General features: G+C 46.7%; 3 protein-coding genes across 3 annotated transcripts; 1 reads left to right on the top strand and 2 right to left on the bottom strand.

The window, feature by feature from the left end:
* Positions 1-1,703: 1,703 nt before the first annotated feature.
* LOC311352905 (uncharacterized protein) lies at positions 1,704-6,724 on the bottom strand. Its single transcript, XM_084472734.1, has 4 exons — positions 5,871-6,724; positions 3,896-3,992; positions 2,888-3,041; positions 1,704-2,601 (listed from the first exon to the last, which is right to left on the bottom strand). The coding sequence occupies exons 1-4, from the start codon at positions 6,186-6,188 to the stop codon at positions 2,400-2,402; spliced, it is 771 nt and encodes a 256-aa protein (XP_084328860.1). The 5' UTR covers positions 6,189-6,724; the 3' UTR covers positions 1,704-2,399.
* Positions 6,725-17,137: 10,413 nt separating this feature from the next.
* Positions 17,138-23,853, bottom strand: LOC311353373 (calcium/calmodulin-dependent protein kinase type IV-like). The gene is made up of 12 exons (XM_084473267.1): positions 23,806-23,853; positions 22,557-23,142; positions 22,097-22,175; positions 21,794-21,856; positions 21,518-21,600; positions 21,305-21,377; positions 20,559-20,649; positions 20,293-20,367; positions 20,039-20,114; positions 19,660-19,786; positions 19,366-19,518; positions 17,138-17,833 (listed from the first exon to the last, which is right to left on the bottom strand). The coding sequence occupies exons 2-12, from the start codon at positions 22,661-22,663 to the stop codon at positions 17,306-17,308; spliced, it is 1,455 nt and encodes a 484-aa protein (XP_084329393.1). The 5' UTR covers positions 22,664-23,142; positions 23,806-23,853; the 3' UTR covers positions 17,138-17,305.
* Positions 23,781-26,766, top strand: fam174c (family with sequence similarity 174 member C). The gene is made up of 3 exons (XM_084473268.1): positions 23,781-24,129; positions 24,272-24,391; positions 24,823-26,766. The coding sequence occupies exons 1-3, from the start codon at positions 23,840-23,842 to the stop codon at positions 24,824-24,826; spliced, it is 414 nt and encodes a 137-aa protein (XP_084329394.1). The 5' UTR covers positions 23,781-23,839; the 3' UTR covers positions 24,827-26,766.
* Positions 26,767-26,838: the final 72 nt, after the last annotated feature.

Genomic DNA, 26,838 nt, shown 5'->3' on the forward strand with positions numbered 1-26,838 from the left:
GACCAGTGTTCCTAGTGACTGATAGGACCAGTGTTCCCAGTGACTGATAGGACCATTGTTCCCAGTGACTGATAGGACCATTGTTCCCAGTGACTGATAGGACCATTGTTCCCAGTGACTGCTGGCTTCAGTAAGGTCAGATCTCAAGTGCTCTTCCCTAAGCAGACTCCCTCTTGTGTCATGGCATGCAGGCGTGCCTCCTTGTTGACTTGTTGTGGAGTCCTAATCCACGTGCATTACTGTTGTTGAGCCAGGATTAGCGTACGCTGTGATGATCTAACAGCTCACCTCCTCCTCCCGGTCAGCTGACCGCCAGGTGCTGCCAGGGGATTATCCACCAAACGTCTTGTGTGTCCTCCCACAAAAACAATGTTTACCGTCGATATCTGTGGACCCTGTAGAGCCTCTATCGAGCTGCTGAATGTTTTCCTTTCACACATTAAATGAAACATCCTGTTGGAGGCATTTCTGTTTATCCTTTCATTTGTACACAAATTGTTACTTCTAATACTAGGAGCTTCAGTATAACGCTAAGGCCCTTTTCTGGGGTTTTTAAACTGTATGTTGTGGACTTTTAAACCTGGGGCCGTCCTTACGCTGAGGAGGGTTACTTGCCTTAAGCCGCTCTGGCTAGCTAGCTTATCAGTGTTAGCCGTTCTCGCTGTGTTAGCTTTGGTAGCTATACTAGCTGACCTGCTATTATTGCACTGTTAGCTACACTAGCTCTTCTAGCCATACTAGCTGACCTGCTATCCTAGCTGTAATAGCTGTCCTAGCTGTATTCATTGTATTACTCTGTTAGCTATACTAGCTCTGTTAGCTGTTATAAACCTGTTAGCTGGGCTTCATTTCTCAACATTTCTGTTTTGCCAACACACAACCTGGGGTCTACTGCTGTAGCACAGTAGCTCTAGAGGTGAGCTAAAGATGCTATCGCTGTAGCGCTAGGGGTGAGCTAAAGGTTCTATCTCGGCAGCTCTGGGGTGAGGTGTAGGACCTTCTACTGGAGATTTGACTGGTTTGACCTGAAGTCGCTCATCCTAAATACGTCTGACATGCTGACCTGTAACGTGTAACAAAGTGTTAATCACAGTCTTTATTAAAACTTCTCTCACTCATTAACAAAAACACCAACACATATTAAAAAGCAGAGTGGAAAACAGCTTAAAGTAAGTAAATGTGATTAATTTCAGTCCCTTTGGATGCATGGGGTGACTCTCGTCTTATCGTCTGGTCAGTCTCATGATGCTTTTACAGAAACATCTCAATAACACATATTCCAATCATAAAATACATGATTCAAATGAGATTTTAACATCATCTGCACGATTCATCTCTGGTTGTGATTCAATGTTGGATTCCAGCGAAGAACCTGCTGTATTTATAACATTTCTAATAACTTTTCTACTGGGCACTTTGTCTCCTGCTGTGAGAGTCTGTGGACCATGTCCTGACTGATAACACACTGCAAATAAGATATCATGTTATATATGGAGGAGGAGAGGGGGGTTGAGGAGGAGGAGGAGGTGGGGGTGAGGGTGGAGGAGGAGGAGGTGGGGGTGGAGGAGGAGGTGAGGGTGGAGGAGGGGGTGAGGGTGGAGGAGGAGGAGGTGGGGGTGAGGGTGGAGGGGGAGACGGGGGGATGTGGAGGAGGAGATGGGGGTGGAGGTGGAGGAGGAGGGGGGGAGGAGGTGGAGGAGGAGGAGGGGGGGAGGAGGAGGTGGACTAGAGCGCGTGGCAATTTGAACAAAAGCGAAAGCTAAAACAAAAATTTCAAAATCCCCAAAACATTTGACCTTTAAATAGTAATATAGAATATTATTATAATATCAAATATTACTATATTATAAAATATTAAAGTAATAGAAAATATTATAGTAATATAAAATATTACTATATTATAAAATATTATCGTAATGTAATAAAAATATTAATATTATTATTATAAGTATTATGTACTCTTGTCTAAAGAGATGTTCAGCAGTCTGTTGGCCCACATTGGGCTGGTCCAGGTCCTCGTCCATGTACAGGTCCTGGTCCTGGTCCTGGACTTGGACCAGGTCTGGTCTGGTCCAGATCCTGGTCCTGGTCTGGTCTTGGTCTGGTCCAGGTCCAGGTCCAGGTCTAGTCCAGGTTCTGGTTCTGGTCCTGTTTCTTTTTCTGGTCCTGCTCCTGGTCCAGGTCTGGTCAAGGTCCTGGTTCTGGTTCTGGTCTTGGTCTGGTTCTGGTCTTGGTCTGGTCCTGGTCTGGTTCTGGTCTTGGTCTGGTCCTGGGTCTGGTTCTGGTCTTGGTCTTGATCTGGTCCTGGTTCTGGTCCTGGTCCTGGTCCTGGTCCTGGTCTGGTTCTGGTTTCTGGTGGGTCTTCTCCCAGAACCCCTTTTGCCCGATCCCATAATCCTCTACATGGCGGGAGAGGAGGAGCAGGAGAGGCGGTGGAGCAGGAGGTGCAGAATCCAGCAGGCTGGGAGGCTGAGCACCCAGAAAGCAGGAGGTGAGGAGGATGAGGAGGAGGAGGAGGAGGAGGAAGAGGAGGAGGAGGGGGAAGAGGAGCGGTCTGCTGTCCTCTCAGATGAGTGATGCTCCTCTTCCTTACATCTAGACCTGCACGTGAACATGTGAATTAGACTGATGAACATTTAACGTTTAATACATTTAATATAGATATGAACGTGTTATAGGGTTATTCATGTATTAATACATATGGTTATAGATCTGGGTTATGCATGTATTAATGTTATTCATGTATTAATCCATGTTAACTTTTTATAGATATGGGTTATTCATGTATTAATACACATTAACTTATTGGGTTATTCATGTATTAATACATGTGAACTTGTTATGGGTTGTTCATGTGTTAATCCATATGAAGGTGTGATTCACTCACAGCCTCCTCTCCAAGTAGGTCTTGCTGGAGATGCAGGCACTGGTCTGACTGCGGGCGGCCTCTGATTGGCTCTCGGCCGCCGCGTTGAGGCTGAGGCACGAGGCGGTGAGGTGGGCGGCCTCAGTCACGTTTTGCTGCAGGACCTCCATCTCCTCTGGACCAATCACAGCACAACATAGTGTTAGCACAGCAGAGTACAGCCTCAGCCCATCACAGCACAGCAGAGTACAGCCTCAGCTAGTCACAGCAGAGTACAGCCTCAGCCAATCACAGCCAACAGCGTACAGCCTCAGCCAATCACAGCAGACCCTCCAAGCCAGCGATTGAAGGTGGTTCCTCAGTCCCTCAGGTGTTAATGAGTGTTTAGAGACTGCTGAACCGCTGACGTTCACCAGGGGGCGACGGGGACTAAAGAAGACCCCTGACGTCCACCAGGGGGCGGCAGGGACTACAGAGGGGAGCTGGTAGTTTAACAGAACCAGAGATATGAGAAGAGCCTTTTGTTCTCAAGGACTGTTCTCTACTGGTGAACCTAAATTTAGTACCTGAGAACCTTAGAGTCCCTGGAGCTCCTCGTGGTGCGGTGAGGTGGTGAAGTGTTGAAGTGGTGAGGTACGGAGGTGGTGAAGTGGTGAAGTGTTTAGGTGGTGAAGTGGTGAAGTGCTGAGGTGGTGAGGTGGTGAAGTGGTGAGGTACAGACTACTGGACAATAAAACCACCGTCTACTTCACCAGGAGAGGGAGCCAGGGGGAGGAGGAGGAGGAGGAGGAGGAGGAGAAGGAGGGGTAGAAGTTCTACTATACACTACTATCACTGGTACTAGATTCCATACTCCTGTTTCCTCTCCTCTCCTCCTCCTCTTCCTCCCTCCTCCTCTCCTCTCTTCCTCCCTCCTCCTCAACTCTCTCTGGGCTGTGTTGTCTCTGACTCAGAGGTTGCTATGGTTCCAGGGGAACATGTCTAAGAATACCCTGGCGGGACGTCCCGGTGTGAGCAGAGTTTTCCTACCAAGCTGCCGGCTGATGAGGGCGGAGAGGTTCCTCTGGAGCTCCTCCTGCTGCTCCAGCTGCTCCTCCAGCGACGAGATGTTTCCATGAAGCACCGCCTGCAGGAGCACATGGAGGAGTTACATACTGCAGTACTACACTATAGTACTGTAGTACCTGTAGTACTGCTATAGTACTACAGTACTATGGTAGTACTGTTGTACTGTGGTAGTATTGTAGTAGTACTGTACTGTTGTACTATGGTAGTACTGTAGTACTGTGGTACTATGGTAGTACTATGGTACTACTGGGGTACTACTGTAGTTCTGTGGTAGTACTGTAGTACTATGGTAGTACTTTGGTACTACGGTAGAACTGTAGTACTATGGTCGTACTATAGTACTACTGCTGTACAATGGTAGTACTGTGGTACTACTGTGGTACTACGGTAGTACTGTAGTATTGTGATACTATGGTTGTACTGTAGTACCCCAGTAGCACTATGGTACTACTGTGGTACTTTGGTAGTACTGTAGTAGTACCATAGTACCACAGTACTACAGTACTACCACAGTGTAGTACTAGTAGGTACTAGTAGGTAGTGTAGTACTGTAGTACAGTGGTATGGGTAGGGCTCTTCACTAGCTGCTAGCTGTGGTCCTCTGGTCCCCATGTGTCTCAGTATTGATCCCTCAATGGTCTCTTTAAGACCGGACTGTTTGGGGCGGTTGTGTTGATGATAAGACGTCTCCCAGGGTGAACAGAGAGCTGATCTAGTGCCAGCCGTTCCACAGCTTTACCTTGTAGGGACTTCTCTGGGTTTCCTCCGGCCAAGGGAGCCACGCCCGTCCTGAGACCAGGTCAGCGCTGGTCAGATTCGGGCATTTAGCGACATTCCTAACGGCTCAGTCAGCCTCACCCACCAAACAGGAAGACAGGAAACAACCACCTCTAAGACAGACCGACAGACTGCCTCTAGAGACAGACTGCTTCTAAAGACAGACTGACATACAGACAGACTACCTCTAGAGACAGACAGACAGACTGCCTATAACAGGTCAGACAGACAGACCACCTCTCCTCTGACTCTCTAAGTCTCTTCATCGCGGTCCAAACAAAAGCTGGTCTTCACGCTTATGTCAGGAATGTAGCGGCCATGACTTCATCTGCTCTTGCAACACGCTACAGACCCAGTATGTCCTCAGCCTGACAGACAGACTCTAGAGACAGACAGACAGACTGCCTCTAGAGGACAGACAGACAGACAGACAGACCTGCCCGTTGTGTCCTCATCCTGACAGATCGTGACACATTAGTTTAGCTTTCTTAGCTGAGAACTCACTGCAGGTCGAGAGCCTTTCAGAGGAGGACATTATTGATCAGAGGTGAACGTTATTGATCAGCGGTCAACATTATTGATCAGAGGTGAACGTTATTGATCAGCGGTCAACATTATTGATCAGAGGTGAACGTTATTGATCAGCGGTCAACATTATTGATCAGAGGTGGACGTTATTGATCAGAGGTGGACATTATTGATCAGAGGAGGACATTATTGATCAGAGGTCAACGTTATTGATCGGAGATTAACATTATCGATCAGAGGTCAACATTATTGATCAGAGATTAACATTATCCATCAAAGGTCAACATTATTGATCAGAGATTAACATTATTGATGAAAGTTTAACATCATTGATCACAGGTCAACATTATTGATCAGAGGTGATCAGAGGTCAACATTATTGATCAGAGGTCAATGTTATTGATCAGAGGTCAATTTTATTGGTCAGCGGTCAATATTATTGATCAGCGGTCAACATTATTGATCAGAAGTGGACCTTATTGATCAGAGGTGGACGTTATTGATCAGAGGTGAACATAGGTGGCCGTTATTGATCAGAGGTCAACATTATTGATCAGAGGTGAACGTTATTGATCAGTGCTGAACGTTATTGATCAGAGGTGGACGCTATTAATCGGCGATGGCCACTCACCTGTACGTGGCGGCAGGCCTCCAGGTGCCTTGCGCTGAGGGCCAGGCCAGTCTCCAGGGTCTGGACCCGGTCTTGCTGCCGGGTCTGGTTCTCCCGCAGCTCCTCCACCATCTCCTCCAGCGCCACCTTGTTCATCCCCCACACCACCTTGGCCCCCTCCAGCTTCTCAGTCACCTCCTGCAGCCGCTGGTCGCAGGGCGCGGCAGGCGTGGCCTCGGGCTGAGATGCCCACACCGCGATGATCACCATGGAGGCCACGCCCCACACCACCAGCAGGGCCAGCAGCAGGGTCTTACATGTCTGGCAGGACGCCGTCATGACCACTGGGCTGGAGAGGGTTCTCCTGGTCCGGTCCTCAGCTGGTCCTCAGCTGGTCTTCAGCTGGTCCTCACCTGGTCTTCAGTTACTCTTCAGCTGGTCTGGTCCTCACCTGGTCTTCAGCTGGTCTGGTCTGGTCTTCAGCTGGTCTGGTCCTCACCTGGTCTTCAGCTGGTCTTCAGCTGGTATGGTCCTCACCTGGTCTACAGCTGGTCTGGTCTGGTCTTCAGCTGGTCCTCTGCTAGTCTGGTCCTCACCTGGTCTTCAGCTAGTCTTCACCTGGTCCTCGGATAGCTGCTGGTTTGTAGCTTGGTGTAGCTAGTCTCCAGCTGGTCACTAGTTAGCAGTAGCTGGTAGGTAGTGGTCTCTTGGTGTAGCTAGTCTCCTGCTGGTCACTAGTTAGCAGTAGCTGGTAGGTAGTGGTCTCTTGGTGTAGCTAGTCTCCTGCTGGTCACTAGTTAGCCGTAGCTGGTAGGTAGCAGTCTCTCTGTGTATCAGGGGTCTTGCTGTCTCGCTCTGAAGGCAGAACCGACTGACATTCATCAGAAGAAAGGGGAGGTATCACACTTACTGTCCAACCAATCAGATCACCTCTCTTCCTTAACCCCGCCCCTCCCCCCCCCCCCCCCCCCCCCACACACACACACAAATACTAACTTGTAATGAAAGCTAGATGTGCAACATCTTTTCCAGTGTGTGTGTCCCGATTGTGTGTGTGTGTGTGTGTGTGTGTGTGTTTATTTGTGTGTGTGTGTGTGTGTGTGTGTGTGTGTGTGTGTGTGTGTGTGTGTGTGTGTGTGTGTGTGTGTGTGTGTGTGTGTGTGTGTGTGTGGTTGTGTGTTTAGCGAACAGTAAGTTTTCTGTTTCAGTTTCTTACAAGTGGAACCTTGGAGAGAGAGAGAGAGAGAGGGGTAGAGGGAGGGGAAGAGAGAGAGAGGGGGGGAGAGAGAGAGAGGGAGAGAGAGGGGGGGAGGGAGAGAGAGGAGAGAGAGAGGGGGGAGAGGGGAGATGTTGAGGCAAGGAGGGATTAGAAAGGACGGAGGGAGAGAGAGTAAAGCAGCCCCCTTCCACCTGAGTGTTACTCTGTTACAATCATTCACGCTCTAGTGGGTAAAACATGATCTAAACGCAGTGACCTCGAGTGAACCCCTCTAGTGGTCATACGCGGTATGACACTCAGTAGTCACCACGTGAAGGAGGGTGGAGCCGTCGTGATGAGATGAGTGGTGCACTCTGGGTAGTGTAGTGTTCGTAGGGAACAGTGAGAAGGTTCAACTGTCAGTGCAGCTGCTGTTGTTACATTGAGGGGATTTTGCTTTTATCCAAAGCAACTTACAACATTACTCATTCACACCCTGAAGGCGGAGTCGACCCCGCAGGGCAACAGCCAGCTCGTCAGGAGCAGTCAGGTCGAGGAGTCGCTCAGGGACACCTTGACACTCAGCTAGGAGGAGCCGGGGATTGAACCAGCAACCTTCAGGTTACCAGCCGAGCCGACCCGCTCTCCCTCCTGAGCTACTGCCGCCCCAGCAGCTGTTGTGACTCACTTCCCAGGTCTCCAACGGACCAGCAGGGTCCAGGTCTCCACCGGACCAGCGGGGTCCAGGTCTCCAGTGGACCAGGAGGTGGTCGGTCTCGTCTTTCTGGTCTCATGGTGCGGACAGCGGCGGTGCTGCTGTGGGCGGTGCTGAGCGGTGAGTGGAGGAGGTGGAGGAGGAGGGGGAGGAGGAGGAGACGCGGAGGAGGAGGAGGGGGAGGAGGAGTGAGAAAGAGGAGGAGTGAGAAGGAGGAGGAGGAGGAGGAGTGAGGAGGACGGGGAGGGGGAGGAGGAGATGGGGAGGAGGAGGGGGAGGAGAGGGGGAGGAAGAGGAGGAGGAGGGGGGGGAAGAGGAGGAGAATGGGGGGGGAGGAGAGGGGGAGGAAGAGGAGAAGGAGGGGGGGGAGGAGTGAGAAGGAGGAGGTGGAGGTCCTGGGGGTCCTGGGGCTGCCTCAGGGAGCTCCCCCTGCAGTTCATGTCTTAATACAGTAGAAACAGACCTGTTGTACTTTCTCCTGTGGTGAATCAGTGAATTAACAGTGATTATAATCCATTATATAAGTATTACAATGGATTACAACTATGAGCATTATAACAGGCAATGGTGTCAGCGAGTGAGCAGCGATGATGAAGTATTGTGATAGTATAGTCATATAGCCCTGCTATAAGGTATGCATTACAAGATTCTACAGAATCTCACACCAGCGAAAACCCAAAAGTTGGCAGCCCTGCATGGGTGTCATAGAAACTACTTACTTTAAGTTCATTAAAGCAGAAGTGTTTAGGGCCGTATCAAGCAGTTAAAAGCATTTGGAACCAGTTGAAGGCCGTATAAAGCAGCTGGAAGCAGACCTAAGCTAACCCCTGGACTAGCTAACCCCTGGACTAGCTAACCCCTGCTGTGGGGCGGTGCAGGTCTGGCGGCGGGGCAGCAGGTGGTGATGGTGGTGGAAGGTGGAGAAGACGTCCGCCTGGAGTGTCCGCTGAGGGCCAACTCCAGCAGCTCCACCCTCAGCTGGTACCAGAGGACAGAGCAGAGGGTGCTGCTGATCCTCAGCACCACCCTGACCCCCACCCTAACCTCCACCTCCACCCTGACCGCCACCCTGCCCCCCCGACCCCGGGTGAAGTACGGCCAGGGGTTTGGTCGGGACCGCTTCACCCTGGACCCCCGTCAGCCCTGGCACCTCCTGCTGCTCCGCCCCCGGCCCAGCGACGCTGGAGTCTACTTCTGCAGCGTCAGCAGACGGACCAAGATCACATGACGCATGACATCATCATGTTAGCATCCTCATGACGTCATCATGTCAACATCCTCATGACAACATCATGTCAACATCCTCATGACATCATCATGTTTACATCCTCATGACATCGTCATAACATCCTTATGACATCATCCTAACATGTGTGATAACATCCTCATCATTGTATGGACTCATCAGCTGTCTAAATAAAAACATTACCCTCCTAACTCTGTGTTAATGTGTCATATATATTATACATAATACACTACAGCAGATATACAATAATACAATTTATAAAATGGGTGGCATAAATCAAGCGATCTGATTGGTTCCCAACTGTTGTATATTGAGCGTATACACACAGCTATGACGCCCGTTCAGTTTACAGAGTTCAGTATCACTCCGCGCCTAACTTGAACTGTTGTTTATTTATATATAAAAGCAATAGCATAGTTCACTGAAGCCTAAAAACATGTTGATTGCTGGAGAGGGTGGAAATGTTGTAAAGCAATAGGCACACGGTGAGTGAACTCGATAGAAGGCTAAATTGCCGGCGAACCAAGCTACCGTCTCTAGCCTTCTCTCTGAAGGACGCTACCGTGTGTTGCATAGCAACCGCCGTACACTTTGCAGGCAGTCAGGAGGGACTGCTTTTTTGTATTCGTTAAAAAAAATGCTTTTCCGACTTTCTTGCTTTTTCAAAATTGAGGGTGTCTATGACTTTCATTTCGCCATACTTATGTAACCGTTTTATAAAAGCAATAGATCACTTCAGTCAGTGGTATAATGACCGTATACCACAGCCTGTCATGATCTATTGCTTAAATATATCATATATATTATACATAATACACTACAGTAGATATACAATAATACAATATATATCATGTTTATTATACATTATATCTAGTGATATGATATCCACTCTACTTATCGTCTCTTCTCTGGTCTAAACTTTATAATTTTCTGTTTCCGTGACGACCACAAGCCTAGCATCTGTCGCCGTGACGACCACAAGCCAGCGGCTGCGTCCTGTTTGCTCCCTCCAGCCAACAGTCTGAATCAATCCACCAACGGCACGGCCTTATTTGGGCTTCTGTTGTCTCTTCCTGGGAGTTCTGTTGGGAGGAGTTCTGGTGGGAGGAGTCAGTGTTACCGCGGAAACGCTGGCATTCCATTCCACAGGAAAACCTCTTCAGAAGTAAGCATAGAGCTGCTTTAAATATTATAGATTATAAATGTTATATATTGGGTTCAATATTATAGATTATTAATGTTAAATACTGGGTTCCATATTATAGATTATGAATGTTATATACTGGGTTCAATATTATAGATTATTAAAACTGTGTTTATTATTATAGATTATAAATGTTATGTACTGGGTTCAATATGATCGATTATTAAAACTGTGTTCATTATTATAGATTAAGGATTTTATAGACAGTTTAATATTAAAGATTATCTAGATATTTATACAGTGTTTAATATTATAGATTATGGATTATATAGACTGTTTCATATTATAGATTATTAATGTTATATACTAGGTTTAATATTAGAGATGATCTAGAGTATTTAGACTTTTGTTTAATATTATAGATTATATAGACTATTTTTAATAGTGTTGATTATGGATGACATAGACTGTTTAATATTATAGATTATAAATGTTATAGACTGTTCAATATTATAGATTATTGCTTATATAGACTGTTTAATATTATGATTATTTAGATTAGACTATGTTTAATAATATAGATTATTGATTATATAGACTGTGTTTAATATAGAGAATATATTAAACAGACAATATTGACTGTAATATAAGATAAAAAGCAATTATATATATACACATTATATAGCCTCTGTTATAATATTATTGATTGTATAGATGATACAGACTGTTATCTATAGACTATTTAATATTAGAGATTATAAATCATGAAGATTATATAGACTGTTCAACAATATACATTATATACTTTACAGATTATATAAATGGTGTAATATTGTAGATTACAGATTAAAAACACTGATTAATAATAATATTATTATCATCTTTCTTTAGGAAATATAGACTGTTGTGTTTCTAAAGGATAAATAGATTGTGTTTATTTAGACTGTTAGGGTTAGGGTGTTTATAGGATCTATAGACTGTGTTTCTGTTGGATAAATAAACTGTGTTTCTATAGCATAAATACACTATTCATATAGGATAAATAGATTATGTTTGGATACTGTTGTTTTCTATAGGACACAATTACTTTCTATAGGATCTTTCGACTGTTTCGACTGTGTTTATATAGGATATAAAGACAAGTTTTTCTATAGATTGTGTTTTGATAGGATCTTTAGACTGTTTTCTATAGGATCTATAGACTGTTTCTCTAGGATCTTTAGACTGTATTTCTATAGCATCTATAGCCTTTCTCTAGGATCTATAGACTGTGTTTCTATAGGATCTATAAACTGTGTTTCTATAGGATCTATAAACTGTGTTTCTACAGACTGTGTTTCTATAGGATCTATAAACTGTGTTTCTATAGACTGTGTTTCTATAGACTGTGTTTCTATAGGATCTATAAACTGTGTTTCTATAGACTGTGTTTCTATAGGATCTATAAACTGTGTTTCTATAGACTGTGTTTCTAAAGGATCTATAGACTGTGTTTCTATAGACTGTGTTTCTATAGGATCTATAAACTGTGTTTCTATAGACTGTGTTTCTATAGGATCTATAAACTGTGTTTCTATAGACTGTGTTTCTATAGGATCTATAATCTGTGTTTCTATAGGATCTATAAACTGTGTTTCTATAGACTGTGTTTCTAAAAGATCTATAGACTGTGTTTCTATAGACTGTGTTTCTATAGGATATATAGACTGTGTTTCTATAGACTGTGTTTCTAAAGGATCTATAGACTGTGTTTCTATAGATTACTCCAGACCAATCAGACCACCAGGCCTGACCGGAGCCCTTGAGCAACATGAAGGCCCAGAGTTTAACCTTCCTCCTGCTGGGGTGAGACAACATGTTCACCATCTAGGGTCATTTCCTCTTCCAGTCCACAACGGAACCATTCCTGTTAGTATGTACCATATCCATACTAGTATGTACCATATCCATACTAGTATGTACTAGTATATGGTACTAGTATGTACCACTAGTACATACTAGTATATACCATATAGGTAACATACTACCATGTTAGTACCATGTTAATACAAGGTAAGTACCATGTTAGTACCATAGTACCATGTTAATACAATATTACCATGTCAATACCATGTGAGTACCATGTTAGTACCAGCTTAGTACCATAGTATCATGTTAGTACCAGCTTAGTACCATAGTACCATGTTATTACAATGGTAGTACCATGTTAGTAACAGTTGAGTACCATAGTACCATGCCAATATGTTAATGTTAATACCATTTTAGTACGAGTTAGTAGTTAGTACGAGTACCATAGTACCATGTTAGTACCATGTTAGTGTCATAGTACCATGGCATAGTACCATGTTATTACCAGCTTAACACCGTAGTACCATGTCAATACCATGTAAGTAACATGTAAGTAACATGTGAGTACCATGTTAGTACCATAGTACCATGTGAGTACCATGTGAGTACCATGTGATTACCATGTTAGTACCATAGTACCATCTGAGTACCATAGTACCATGTCAATACCATGTGAGTGCCATGTAAGTACCATAGTACTATGTGAGTACCATGCGAGTACCATGTTAGTACCATAGTACCATGTGAGTACCATGTTAGTACCATAGTACCATGTGAGTACCATATTAGTACCATAGTACCATGTGAGTACCATTAGTACCATGTGAGTACCATGTGAATACCATAGTACCATGTGAGTACCATGTGAGTACCATGTTAGTACCATAGTACCATGTGAGTACCATATTAGTACCATAGTACCATGTGAGTACCATGTTAGTACCATAGTACCATGTGAGTACCATATTAGTACCATAGTACCATGTGAGTACCATATTAGTATCTTAGTACCATGTTAGTACCATAGTACCATGTGAGTACCATATTAGTACCATAGTACCATGTGAGTACCATAGTACCATGTGAGTACCATATTAGTACCATAGTATGGAGCTATTACTGTTGCAATATTATTTGCAAATGCGTATCTCAATCTGTGTGTGTGTATTCAGATCTGTGTGTGCGTATTCAGATCTGTGTGTGTGTAATATGATCTGTGTGTGTGTATTCAGATCTGTGTGTGCGTATTCAGATCTGTGTGTGTGTATTCAGACCTGTGTGTGTGTAAAAAAAATCTGTGTCTGTATTCAGATTTGCAAGTGAAGACAAATCTGCAAGTGCATGCAAAGATCTGTGAATGTGAACACAGATCTGTAAGTGTACATAGATCTGTAAATGTGTAAACCGATCTGTAAATGCGTACATAGATCTGTAAATGTCTGTCATCACTTACAACTCAGGCAGGAGCTCTCCATTGGCTGTGTTTTTACACGTGAATTTTGCAACACTTCTGCCGCGGCAGATCTGTGATCTGCAAATGTGTAGAAATGAGATTTGTCTGTGACCTCAGTGTTCCTTTGCCCTGAGCTCAGGCTCACAGGCTCACGCTGCCTGGCTGCAGTAGCAGTACCGCCTACACACCACCAGTCGGCGCGTAGCACCCAGTGATGATAAGCGTGTCACTTGGGGTCATTTCATTGCGCTCACGGTTGGCGTTGTGTCGAGTGTATTACTGTTGAAACATGAACTTGTACTTACAGCGAACACTCTTGAATTCATGGTATTGCCTCCCGACCATACACTCGACACAACGCCAACCGTGAGCGCAATGAAATGACCCCAAGTGACACGCTTATCATCACTGGGTGCTACGCGCCGACTGGTGGTGTGTAGGCGGTACTGCTACTGCAGCCAGGCAGCGTGAGCCTGTGAGCCTGAGCTCAGGGCAAAGGAACACTGAGGTCACAGACAAATCTCATTTCTACACATTTGCAGATCACAGATCTGCCGCGGCAGAAGTGTTGCAAAATTCACGTGTAAAAACACAGCCAATGGAGAGCTCCTGCCTGAGTTGTAAGTGATGACAGACATTTACAGATCTATGTACGCATTTACAGATCGGTTTACACATTTACAGATCTATGTACACTTACAGATCTGTGTTCACATTCACAGATCTTTGCATGCACTTGCAGATTTGTCTTCACTTGCAAATCTGAATACAGACACAGATTTTTTTTACACACACACAGGTCTGAATACACACACACAGATCTGAATACGCACACACAGATCTGAATACACACACACAGATCATATTACACACACACAGATCTGAATACGCACACACAGATCTGAATACACACACACAGATCTGAATACACACACACAGATTGAGATACGCATTTGCAAATAATATTGCAACAGTAATAGCTCCATACCATAGTACCATGTGAGTACCATATTAGTATCATAGTACCATGTTAGTACGTACCATAGTTCCATGTGAGTACCTCTCAGTGTTTGTCCTGCAGGCTGCTGTGGGGGGCCGACCGGTCTCTGCAGAACGTGGTCTTCGGTCCCGAGGTCCTCCTCCTGGTCCACGGTGAGACACACACCTCCCCCCCCCTCCCTCTGGATCTCCCCCCCACTCTTGGTTCCCCCCCCCCCCCCCTCCTCTGAGTTTATTTGTTTATTTATTTTTTCACATATACAAGTATAAACAAAAAACATGTAGTGCTAAAATCAAAGTACATGTGTGGGAGCGGCAGAAAACCTGGGTCCCCCCCCCCCTCTGGGTCTGGGTCTTCCCCCCCCCCCTCCCTGTGGTTCTCTCCCCCCTCTGGCTCCCCCCACCACACCCCCCCGGGTCAGAGGGTGACACGGGAGTGGCTTTTGACTCCCGTTCCATCCCGCTCCCAGATAAATTCTCCCGTCCCGTCCCGCTCCCGTGGTGGGGTTAAAAAACGTTCCTGTCCCGCCCAAAATCCAGAAGAATGACTCCTGCTCCTGTCCCGTTACCGTAAAAATAAAAAAATAAAAACTCCCCGTCACAAGACCGCATCCGCGAACTACAGCTGACATTCTAAAAAGTATATCATCAGTCATCATCAGCTCGCTAACGAGAAGCAGTAGAAGCATTTAGATGCATGAGCATTCAAGTCAAGAAATTCCGCGAGTCTGATAAACTCTTGGAAAGGAAGACGGGGGAGAGCAGCTCGTTTGGACCCGTCAGTAAACCAAACCATAGTCGAGCCGTGCAACGCTTGTTTATATGGATGTGCGGATCCGCGTTTAAAGCTCCGTTCTAAGGGGAATGGAGCAAAATAAATAAAGAAGCGATCCAATAAAAGGAAATCAATAAATAAACCTAAACTTAAACTTAACCTAAATATTCCCTTTGTCTCTATGATTCAATAATGACACTGTGTAGTTTAATATTGATAAAATGTTTTTATTTATATAATTTTGTCTATTTGTCTTTCTATCTCCCGCTCCCGCCCGCTCCCGTTGATTTCTATGCTCTATCCCGTCCCGATGACGTTAACAACAGTGAAATTACTCTCGTTCCGCGGGAATCCCGTCACCAGAGGGCACTGTTTACACACCTTCACCACAACAGGAAGTCCTTTGATCTGTTAACCAAACCGCTTCCTGTGGTCCGGTATCGAGGTAGCCTCATGTATACCGAGTACTGCATACTCAGCATCCAGTGTAACGAGTGCTTTACTGAGTACTGCGTATATTGGATACTCAGTATCCAGTGTGCGGAGTTCTTTACTGAGTACTGAGTACTGCGTACACTGGATACTCAGTATCCAGTATGTACTGTGTACTCAGTATCCAGTGTACGCAGTACTTTACTGAGTATGCAGTACTATGTGTACTGGGTACTCAGTATCCTGTGTACCCAGTACTGTACTGAGTACGCAGTACTGCCTACTCAGCATCCAGTGTACGCAGTACTTTACTGAGTACACAGTACTGGGTATACTGCATAATCAGTATCCAGTGTACGCAGTACTTTACTGAGTACGCAGTACACTACAGTTGGGGTCTTTCTCTCTGTGGTTCTCCAGGCCCCTCCCCTGGTCCCCCAGAGGTCCGGGTCCTGACCGGGCTCCAGGAGGGGGTCCTGGTGTGTCTGGTGTCGGGGCTCCGGGCGGGGCCGGTCCTCATATCCTGGAGGGTCTACCCCACCGGCCCCGGGCCCCCTTTGACGCCCCCCGGACCCCTACTACTCTGGACCCGGGCGGACCCCCCCGGCTCCTACAGGGCCTCCAGTGTCTGGACCCGGACCAGCTGGGGGCCCTCCGCCTGGTACTGCTGCGGGGCCGCCCAGGGCTCCCCTCACCCCAGAGACCCAGACCCAGTAGGACCACCTGCAGGTCTGGAAGATGGGGACCCGGACTTGGGGGCCTGCTGTCATGGGGTGCGCTAAGTCTCATCAGAGGGTCTAGGACTCATCAGAGGGTCTAGGACTCAACAGACAAACGCCTTTCAAGAAATGAGACGGTGGAGTTTTACGTTAACAACATTGTATTGTATTTTATTTAAAGAGTACAGAATGAGCTTCAGGCGAGAGCTTCTGCTGAACCTTCATCTGATAAATAAACACCTGGAAGTCCACATGCAGCATTTTCTCTTAGATATGACTCCATCGTATGTCAATTATAATATTATGTATATAAGAGTCGAAGGACACTATATACAGACCCTGAACTTAACCCTAACCCCTGACTCATGACCACTAAACCCTAACCCCTGACTCCTAACCCCTGTATCCTAACCCCTAAACCCTAACCCCTGACTCCTAACCCCTAACCCCTAACCCCTGACTCCTAACCCCTAAACCCTAACCCCTGACTCCTAAACCCTAACCCCTGACTCCTAAACCCTAACCCCTGACTCATGACCACTAAACCCTAACCCTTGACCCCTAACCCCTGACTCCTAACCCCTAAACCCTAACCCCTGACTCCTAACCCCTGACTCCTAACCCCTAAACCCTAACCCCTGACTCCTAACCCCTAAACCCTAACCCCTAAACACCCCTAAACCCTAACCCCTAAACCCTAACCTCTGACCCCTGACCCCCGACCTGTTCCTAGAGTGATGAGAAGGTGATGAACTGCGTCGTGTTGAAAAGAGACAAGACCGTCACCATGACAACCAACACCTGGTCAGACCATCACCATGACGACCAACACCTGGTCAGACCATCATCATGTGTGTGTATGTGTGTGTGTGTGTGTGTGTGTGTGTGTGTGTGTGTGTGTGTGTGTGTGTGTGTGTGTGTCAGGACTCATTGACATTGGGCGGTCTTGCCCTCTGGCTCCGCCCCTACAGGAAACCCGTTGCTGAGTGTCTTTGGGTTTGGGGGCGTGGCTATCCTGGGGGGCGTGTCTGTTGTTAGGGGTGTGGTCAAGGTGATGGGTGTGGCCGAGGCAATGGGTGTCGCTGTGGTAAGGGGTGTGGTTAGTGTCGGGGGGGGTGTGGCCTCCAACGCGGAGTAGGGCTTCCTTGACATCCTGGGCGGAGCCCCGGGCGTCATGGGGATGACTGACAGGTGGCGCAGCCCATCAGCCTTCAGGGGGGGTCTGGTGGGCGGGACCAGGGGCAAAGGAGGAGGGGAGCCCCCCGTCTTGCTGTTCTCAGACGCTGAGGTGGGTGTGGCTTCCCCGGCAGGAGGGGCGTGGTCTGTGTCTGGGGGCGGGTCCTGCTGCATGCTGCCCTGCCGGGAGGCCCCTGAGCCAGGCAGCTCACAGCTGTCGGTGCGACGCCTCGAGCTCTCATGCATCCGACTGGTGGCGACCACGGCCTTCATAGCAGCCTGCAACGCACAATATATACATACTGTAACACACAATATACACACTGTAGCACACTGTAACACACTATATACACACTGTAATGCACAATACCCTCACTGTTACACACTGTAACGCACAATACACACACTGTGACACACTGTGACACGTTGTAACGCGCAATGCACACACTGTAACACACTATATACACACTGTAACACACAATACACACACTGTAACACACTGTGACACACTGTAACACTCAATACACACACTGTAACACACTGTAAAGCGCAATACACACACACACTGGAACACAAAATACACACATAGTAACACACTAACACACTATAACACACTGGAACACAATATATACTGTAACACACTGTAACACAAAATACACCCATGTAACACACTAACACACTGGAACACAATATATACTGTAACACACTGTAACACAATACACACACTGTAACACAATGTAACACACTATACACACTGGAACATACAATACACATACTGTAACACGCTAACAAACTAAACAACACACTGTAACACACACTGGAACACACTGTAACACACACTGTAACACACTATATACACACTGTAATGCACAATACCCACACTGTAACACACTGTAACGCACAATACACACACTGTGACACACTGTGACACATTGTAACGCGCAATGCACACACTGTAACACACTATATACACACTGTAACACACAATACACACACTGTAACACACTATGACACACTGTAACGCTCAATACACACACTGTAACACACTGTAAAGCGCAATACACACACACTGTAACACACTGTAACACTATATACACACTGGAACACAAAATACAAACATAGTAACACACTAACACACTATAACACACAATATATACTGTAACACACTGTAACACAAAATACACCCATGTAACACACTAACACACTGGAACACAATATATACTGTAACACACTGTAACACAATACACACACTGTAACACAATGTAACACACTATACACACTGGAACATACAATACACATACTGTAACACGCTAACAAACTAAACAACACACTGTAACACACACTGGAACACACTGTAACACACACTGTAACACACACTTGAACACAATGCACACACTGTAACACACAATATATACTGTAACACACTATACACACTGGAACATACAATACACACACTGTAACACAATGTATATACAAATGTAACACACTATGACAAACTATATACTGTTACAAACACTAACACACTATATACACACTGTAACACTATATACACACTAACACACACTGGAACACACTATGTATACACTAACACATACTATATTAGTACTACTTGCAATGTGTATGTTTATATTTGTGTGTATATTTGTGTGTATTTGTACTACAGTATTTATGTGTATATGTGTATATTTGTGTGTATGTGTGTGTATATTTAGATATATATTTATGTGTGTGTGTAAATATGTATGTTTGTGTGTATTTGTGTGTGTATCTGTGTGTGTGTGTGTGTGTGTGTGTGTGTGTGTTTGTCCGACCTTGAGCTTGCGCCGGGCGTTGAACTCCAGCAGCTTGCGCTGCGCCGTGTCCATGTGGGAGAAGCGCGCGGCCTTGCCAAGCACCCAGGGGTGACAGAGCGCCTCCTGCACACTGAGGCGCTTCTTGGGGTCCTGTAGGATCAGTCTGCTGACCTACACACACACAAACACACATGCACACACACACGCACGTGCATGCACACACACACACACACACACACGTCGATCTGTGTGTGTGTGTGTGCGTGTGTGTGTTTGTGTGTGTGTGTGTGTGTGTGTTGGGGGGGGTCTCACCAGGTCTTTGGCGTTCAGTGACACCTCGTCCCACCAGGGGGAGACAAACTCGTAGTCACAGTTGAGGATGCGGCTGTACATGTACTGGTCCCCGCGCGGGTCAAAGAACGGCTCGAAGCCGCACAGCCTGACGCACACAAACCACTGTTAGTGACACACACACTAACACAAAACCACTGTTAGTGACACACACACTAACACACAACCACTGTTAGTGACACACACACTAACACACAACCACTGTTAGTGACGCACACACTAACACACAACCACTGTTAGTGACACACACACTAACACACTCACTGTGAAGGTCTAAGGTCATGTGACCCAGGAGTTCTAAGGTCATGAGACCCAGGAGGTCTAATGTCATGTGACTCACAGGATGTAGAGGATCACGCCCACCGACCACATGTCCACCTCTGGTCCGTAAGCGTTCCCCCTCAGGATCTCAGGAGCTGAGGACCAGGAAGACCTCAATACAACGCACCCACGCACGCACGCACGCACACACGCACGCACGCACACCCATACACACACACACACGCACCCACGCACACGCACACACACGCACCCACACACACGCACGCACACACAGGCATACACGCACCCACGCACACGCACACCCAGTCTCACCGCAGTAGCCGGGTGTTCCACACACGGTCTTCATGGGGACTTGGTCGTCGATGATCTTGGACAGACCGAAGTCCGCTGGAGAAACAGCTCAGTATTAATATTACAGTAATGATGATATCGTTAATAACGTTTATATGTTAATGATAATATATAATATACGTACCTATGGTAATAATAATCTATAATATACGTACCCTTGTTAATGATAATCTATAGTATAATATACATACCTATGTTAATAATAATCTAATATATAGTATACATACCTATCTTCAGAGGCGCGTCCAGAGACATGTCTTCATAGAGAAGATTCTCTGGCTTCAGATCTCGGTGAACAACACCGTTCTCATGGAGGTACTGCAGACACACACGATATATACATTATACACACAATAATCACACCTTATACACACAATATATATATTATACACACAATAATAACACTTTATACACACAATATATACATTATACACACAATAATCACACCTTATACACACAATATATATTATACAAACAATAATCACACCTTATACACACAATATATACATTATACACACAATAATCACACCTTATACACACAATATATACACGTTATATACATTATACATTACATATACATTATATGTATACAGTATATGAACCATTACCATTCTGGTGAAGGACACACACACCCACACACACTGTTCACATAGCAACAGAATCCTCCATCCATCTTTAGCCATTTTCATTCTGCAAATGTGTGGCTACGGCAACAGGATACCATAGCAACATAACACCATGGCAACAGGATACCATAGCAACAGAACATCATGGCAACAACACACTATAGAAACACATACTGTATCAAATAAACACCAGCGATACATACACTCGCGATGCGAGTGTATGCTATGAGGCTACATGTGAGTGTATGCTACGAGGCTAAATGCTAGTGTATTCCAGAAGCTTTAATGCTAGTGTATGCTAGGAGGCTACATGCTTGTGTATGCCAGAATGCTAGGGGGTGTCTTACCGCGACAGCCTCCAGGATCTGTTTGATGACGTGTGCTGCGTCTCGCTCGCTGTAGTAGCCTCGCTCCACGATCCTGGGACACAGACATATGATACTACAGCTAGTACTACAGCTAGTACTGCAGCTTGTACTATATCTAGTACATCAAGTACTACAGCTAGTACTTCATCAAGTGTGCTGGGCCCATGTGAGTGAGTGAGTGAGTGAGTGTACCTGTCAAACAGCTCCCCTCCTGTCACCAGCTCCAGCACCAGGGTGATGCTGGTTTCGGTCTCAAAGATTTCCTTCAATCGAATCTGTGGAAAATGCGCTGGTTAACTAGCTGGTTAACAGGCTGGTGAACTTGCTGGTGAACAGGCTGGTTAACTGGCCGACAGACTGGTTGACAGGCTGGTTAACTGGTTAACAGGCTGGTTCCCAGGCTGGTTAACTGGTTAACAGGCGGGTTTCCAGGCTGGTTAACTGGTTAACAGATGAAAGGTTACTCACAATGTTGGGGTGGGACAGTCGCAGCAGGACTCCGATCTCTGTGCGGACGATCTTCTTATCGATCTGAAAACAGCAGGGCCTTTAGCACGGACGGGTGTGTGTCTGTTACGGTGCGTGGTGTGTGTGTGTGTGTGTGTGTGTGTGTGTGTGTGTGTGTCTGTGTGTGTGCGTGTGTGCGTGTGTGTGCATGTCTTTGTGTGTGTGTCCGTGTGTGTGCGTGCGTGCGTACAAGTGTGCAAACATGCGTGCGTGTGTGCATGTGTGTGCGTGTGCATGTGTGTGTGTGTGTGTGTGTGTACATACTGTTTTCTTCAGGACCTTCAGGGCAAAGGGTTTCTGAGTTTGTTTCTCCTCACAGCGGAACACGATAGAGGTGGCCCCCCTGAGACAGACCGACAGGTAGACAGACAGGTAGACAGACAGGTAGAGAGACAGACAGGTAGACAGACAGACAGATGAACAGGCATTTAGCAGGTAGGGGTTAGACAGTCTCACACACACTCCCACCCACCCAACAATAGAGGGGGCGTGTCTAATCCTGAGGTGATCCGACAGATTATAATCTGGACGTAATCTGACCCTTCTGGACCAGTAGCACTGTAGTACTGGACCAGTAATACTGTAGTACTGGACCATTAGTACTGTAGTACTGGACCAGTAGTACTGGACCAGTACTGGTAGTACTGTGATACAGGTCCTGGTGATAGGGGTCCTGGTGATAGGGGGTCCTGGGGGGTCCTAGGGGGTCCCAGTGGTCCCATACCTTCCCAGTTCGGAGCCCATGGTGTAGAAGTCTTCCACCGCGGCATCGCGTCGCGAGCCGTCCACCCAGTAGTCCGCGGGGGCGGCGCCGGGGCGCGAGGTGGGCATGACGACCAATCACACGGCCGGACTCCGAGGCCCCGCCTCCCGAGGCCTCCGGACCCGAGGCTCTCCGGTCAGACCGCGACGGTACCGATTAGAGCGCGAGGGGACGACGTGCGGTCATGGTAACGCGATGGGCTGTAATCCCGCACGGCTGTCCGCGAGCTCGTGGCGTCTGATCGGCGCGCGGCACGTCGCGCGGTCCCTTTGATCCCGGTCCGAACGTAGCGCAGCTCCCGCGAGGAGACGCGTCATAACAAACAAAAACAACACAACAAGGACCACAACAACAACAACACCACGGCGTTACAGGCGGCGGACCGGAGACGTCACAGTGGCTCCATCTGAGCGCGAGCCGACGGTGGAGGATGAGGATGGAGAGACGGTGGTGCTGAGGAGAGGAGACAGCTGGGGCCACGCCCTCCGCCGCTCCACCAATCAACGCGGCTCAGAATACCAGGCCCCTCAGCTATTGGACGGGAGGGCTGAGCCGTGAAGGCTCGGTGTGATTGGATGAGAGAGAGACAGAGAGAGAGACGGAGACATAGAGAGAGACAGAGACAGAGACAGAGAGAGAAGAGAGAGAGACAGAGACAGAGAGAGAGACAGAGACATAGAGAGAGACAGAGACAGAGAGACAGAGAGAGAGAGATAGAGTGAGATTATACAGTAGTATTACAGTACTATTATTATTATGGTGTGTAGTGTAGTGTGTGTGTGTGTGTGTGTGTGTGTGTGTGTGTGTGTGTGTGTGTGTGTGTGTGTGTGTGTGTGTGTGTGTGTGTGTGTGTGTGTGTGCGTGTGTGTGTGTGATACAAACAGTATTGTGTGTCGTGTGACGTGTCTGGTGTTTTCTACTCTCTGATAACAAACTAAAACCACTAATTATATCCCAATCATCATAATAACACAAAAACATATTATATTATACATTGTTATTAATTATTATTAATTATATTAGTAATATCGTATTGTAAGTTTAGAATTTAGTTTTTGTAGTTTTTGTAGTATTTGTAATATCGGACGCGAAACGACGTCCCTGTCCACCGCGGCTCCTGATTTGTCGAAAGACCAATCAGTCATGTGACTTGAAAGACAGGTCACGTGACATGAGTCCGGTCACATGACCTGAGTCCTGCTCGCCTTACGTCTCGTCATCACTTCCGGGTTCATTTCCACAACATGAGGAGCGCGCGGCTGTTCTCCGCCACGGCGTGGCTCGTGCCGCTGGCAGCGGGTCTCCTCCTGGTCTCCATGGCGACCGGGCTGGACGGGACTCCCCGCTCCCTCGTCTCCGTTCCCGCTCCAGGCTCCAACTCCACCAACTCCTCCGCCACGCCACCGCCCCACCACGGGCCGCCGCCGCCGCCGCGCGGGTTGAATGTGGACAACATGGTGGTCCAACGCGCGCTGTACGTCCTGATCGGCTTCACCATGATGGGGGTCTTCTACCTGCTGGTGCGCGCGGTGCGGTGAGTCCCCCCTGACCCCCCCCCCCCCACCACCCGCTGGGACCGGTGGGACTCGAACCCTGAACCCTGCCGGATCCGTTTCTTAACTCTCTCTCTCGCTCTCTCTCTCTCTCTCTCTCTCTCTCTCTCTCTCTCTCTCTAGGACCAAGCGTCCGCTCCAGAAGAAGTACGGTCTGCTGCGGAATGTTGAGGACGCAGTGGAGCTTGACGCGCTGGAGAGCGACGAGGACGACACGCTGTACGAGGCCCGCAGCCTCCGCAGGTCAGCCCCCGGTGCCTCCATAACCTTGGTGGGTAACCAGGGTAACGGTGGGGGTTACGGGGTGGTAGCAAGGGTAACGGGTAACCCAGGTTACTCCCACTGTTACCCTGGTTACCACCCGTTACCCTGGTTGCCCCCACCGTTTCCCTGGTTACCATCCCGTTACCCCCACCGTTACCCTGGTTACCAACATTACCCTGGTTACCCCCCCCCCTCACCCCACCTTTACCCTGGTTACCACTGTTACCCTGTTTACCATTGTTACCTTGGTTACCCCCATCGTTACCCTGGTTACGCCCATCATTACCCTGGTTACCACCATTACCTTGGTTTCCACTGTTGCCCCCACCATTACCCTGGTTACCCCCACCAATACCCTGGTTACCCCTCCTGTTACCTTGGGAATTTATTTATTGTGTGTGTGATTTCAGGTGAGGTGGAGCAGCAGGAGGAGGAGGAGGAGGAGAAAGTCTTTAGGAGAAGTCTTTATTTTTGTAGCCCCGCTTTAACCAGGACGATCTTCTGGAGTTTCCATGACAACAGAAGAGATGAGGAGACAAGGACAGATGGCGCTTCAGACAGAACATTCCTTAACTTCAGACATCAAAGTGGAACGCTGCTTCAGGTCTCCAGCGTAATGTTCTACTGACTACAGGTAGTTAGTAACCAGTTAAACTAGTTAACTACAAACGTGGCCAAACACACTTCTTTCAGCGTGTCTGAGTTAGTTCAGCGTGTCTGAGTTAGTTCAGCGTGTGAGTTAGTTCAGCGTGTGAGTTAGTTCAGTGTGTCTGAGTTAGTTCAGCGTGTCTGAGTTAGTTCAGCGTGTCTGAGTTAGTTCAGCGTGTCTGAGTTAGTTCAGCGTGTCTGAGTTAGTTCAGCATGTCTGAGTTAGTTCAGCGTGTGAGTTAGTTCAGTGTCTGAGTTAGTTCAGGGTGTCTGAGTTAGCTCAGGGTGTCTGAGTCTGTTGGCTGTCTGTCTGAAGCCACTTGATGTCTGTCTTTAAATGTTGAATGAACTTCGCCTGTCGTTCTGTCATTGGCCACCAGATGCCAGGGAGGGGGTGATCATATGGGGACTATTATGGGATGTTGGACTGGGGTATAATTTGGTGTTCATCTCAGCACTTCTTCTCCAGCTGCGGAGATGAGACTTAATTTATTTATTTATTCCTGAATGGTGAATGGGAATATGAGAATATCTGAGATGTACCACGCCACCTATTGCTTTCCTATCACTAAATAGCGACAATAATCAGCTTTTTACAAAGATGTATTTTTTTATTAAATTCTTTGTATAAGTTTTATAGTGAAAATATCGAATCCAAATCACAATAATCTAAAAGAGACTTAAACAGACTTCCACAGGGTCTGAGGAGCAAAGTGTTGCTATGCAGAAAACCACAAGACTTTATTTAACTAAAGTGGATTTCTATCTTGATTCAGTTTCTATTTTTCTTCGTATGATGTGTCCTGCTGTACTTCATAAGCCATTCCTGTATTGGACACAATCTTTAAATGTGTGTAACGGTGTGAACATGGTTTCTATTTCTCCAACCACATGTTTTTACATCAAGTTTACGTGTACTAAAGTACTTCTGCTTTCACTGATTGTACAATCCCATCCTGACCTCTGAATGATTTGATCAGGGTCTCAGCTGCAGGAGGCTTATGTTGGTTATGTTGGAAATGGTATTTTTAAAATCCATTAAATTTGCAGTTCTTTATCCATATAGTTCTTTATTGTGTGTCTGGAATAGAACCAAAGCAGAGGGCGTTTCTAAACAAGGTGTGTCCATGATGGTGAACCGTAGAGCAGGTGTACGGCCGGCCAGCTGCCAACACCTGGAATGTTATTTATTTAAACCATTCAATCCCTTGAGTGCGGCTATACTGTTTATATTTATATATTACATTTACATTCTCAACTCTTTCATGCTACACAATGACATTAATGCTAACCGCTACATATAGCATTTAGCACACCGGTTTCTCATATGTTAGGCTACATGGTGTATTTCATGATTCTCATGTTTAAGATCAGGAGAACATATAATTTCTTTTAGATAAACTGTTTAAACCCAGGCAAGTTTCAATATTCAAAAGAGGTTTAACTAATGGATTCATTTCTGCTGTTCAGAGCAGATGTTAGCCTCTGTCTCCGACCAGCGGGTCTGAAGATGTTTATAGCTGGTTAACCCTGAGTAGAGACCGAGCAGGTGTGTGAGTAGACCAGGAGTAGAGACCTAGCAGGTGTGTGAGTAGACCAGGAGTAGAGACCTAGCAGGTGTGTGAGTAGACCAGGAGTAGAGACCGAGCAGGTGTGAGTAGACCAGGAGTAGAGACCGAGCAGGTGTGCGTAGACCAGGAGTAGAGACTGAGCAGGTGTGAGTAGACCAGGAGTAGAGACAGAGCAGGTGTGTGAGTAGAGACGGAGCAGCTGTGTGT

Source organism: Micromesistius poutassou, assembly GCF_964030765.1.
Source record: "Micromesistius poutassou genome assembly, chromosome: 9".
Lineage (NCBI taxonomy): Eukaryota > Metazoa > Chordata > Actinopteri > Gadiformes > Gadidae > Micromesistius > Micromesistius poutassou.

Excerpts from the sequence above, each read along its gene's own strand:
- LOC311352905 (XM_084472734.1), bottom strand. The coding sequence starts at position 6,188 with ATGACGGCGTCCTGCCAGACATGTAAGACCCTGCTGCTGGCCCTGCTG. Across the intron at positions 3,042-3,895 it reads CCTCATCAGCCGGCAGCTTG|AGGAGATGGAGGTCCTGCAG; the intron begins GTAGGAAAACTC and ends TGATTGGTCCAG. Across the intron at positions 2,602-2,887 it reads ACCTACTTGGAGAGGAGGCT|GTCTAGATGTAAGGAAGAGG; the intron begins GTGAGTGAATCA and ends GTTCACGTGCAG.
- LOC311353373 (XM_084473267.1), bottom strand. The coding sequence starts at position 22,663 with ATGCCCACCTCGCGCCCCGGCGCCGCCCCCGCGGACTACTGGGTGGAC. Across the intron at positions 21,857-22,096 it reads TGAAGGTCCTGAAGAAAACA|ATCGATAAGAAGATCGTCCG; the intron begins GTATGTACACAC and ends TGCTGTTTTCAG. Across the intron at positions 20,115-20,292 it reads TGGAACACCCGGCTACTGCG|CTCCTGAGATCCTGAGGGGG; the intron begins GTGAGACTGGGT and ends CCTGGTCCTCAG.
- fam174c (XM_084473268.1), top strand. The coding sequence starts at position 23,840 with ATGAGGAGCGCGCGGCTGTTCTCCGCCACGGCGTGGCTCGTGCCGCTG. Across the intron at positions 24,130-24,271 it reads CTGCTGGTGCGCGCGGTGCG|GACCAAGCGTCCGCTCCAGA; the intron begins GTGAGTCCCCCC and ends CTCTCTCTCTAG.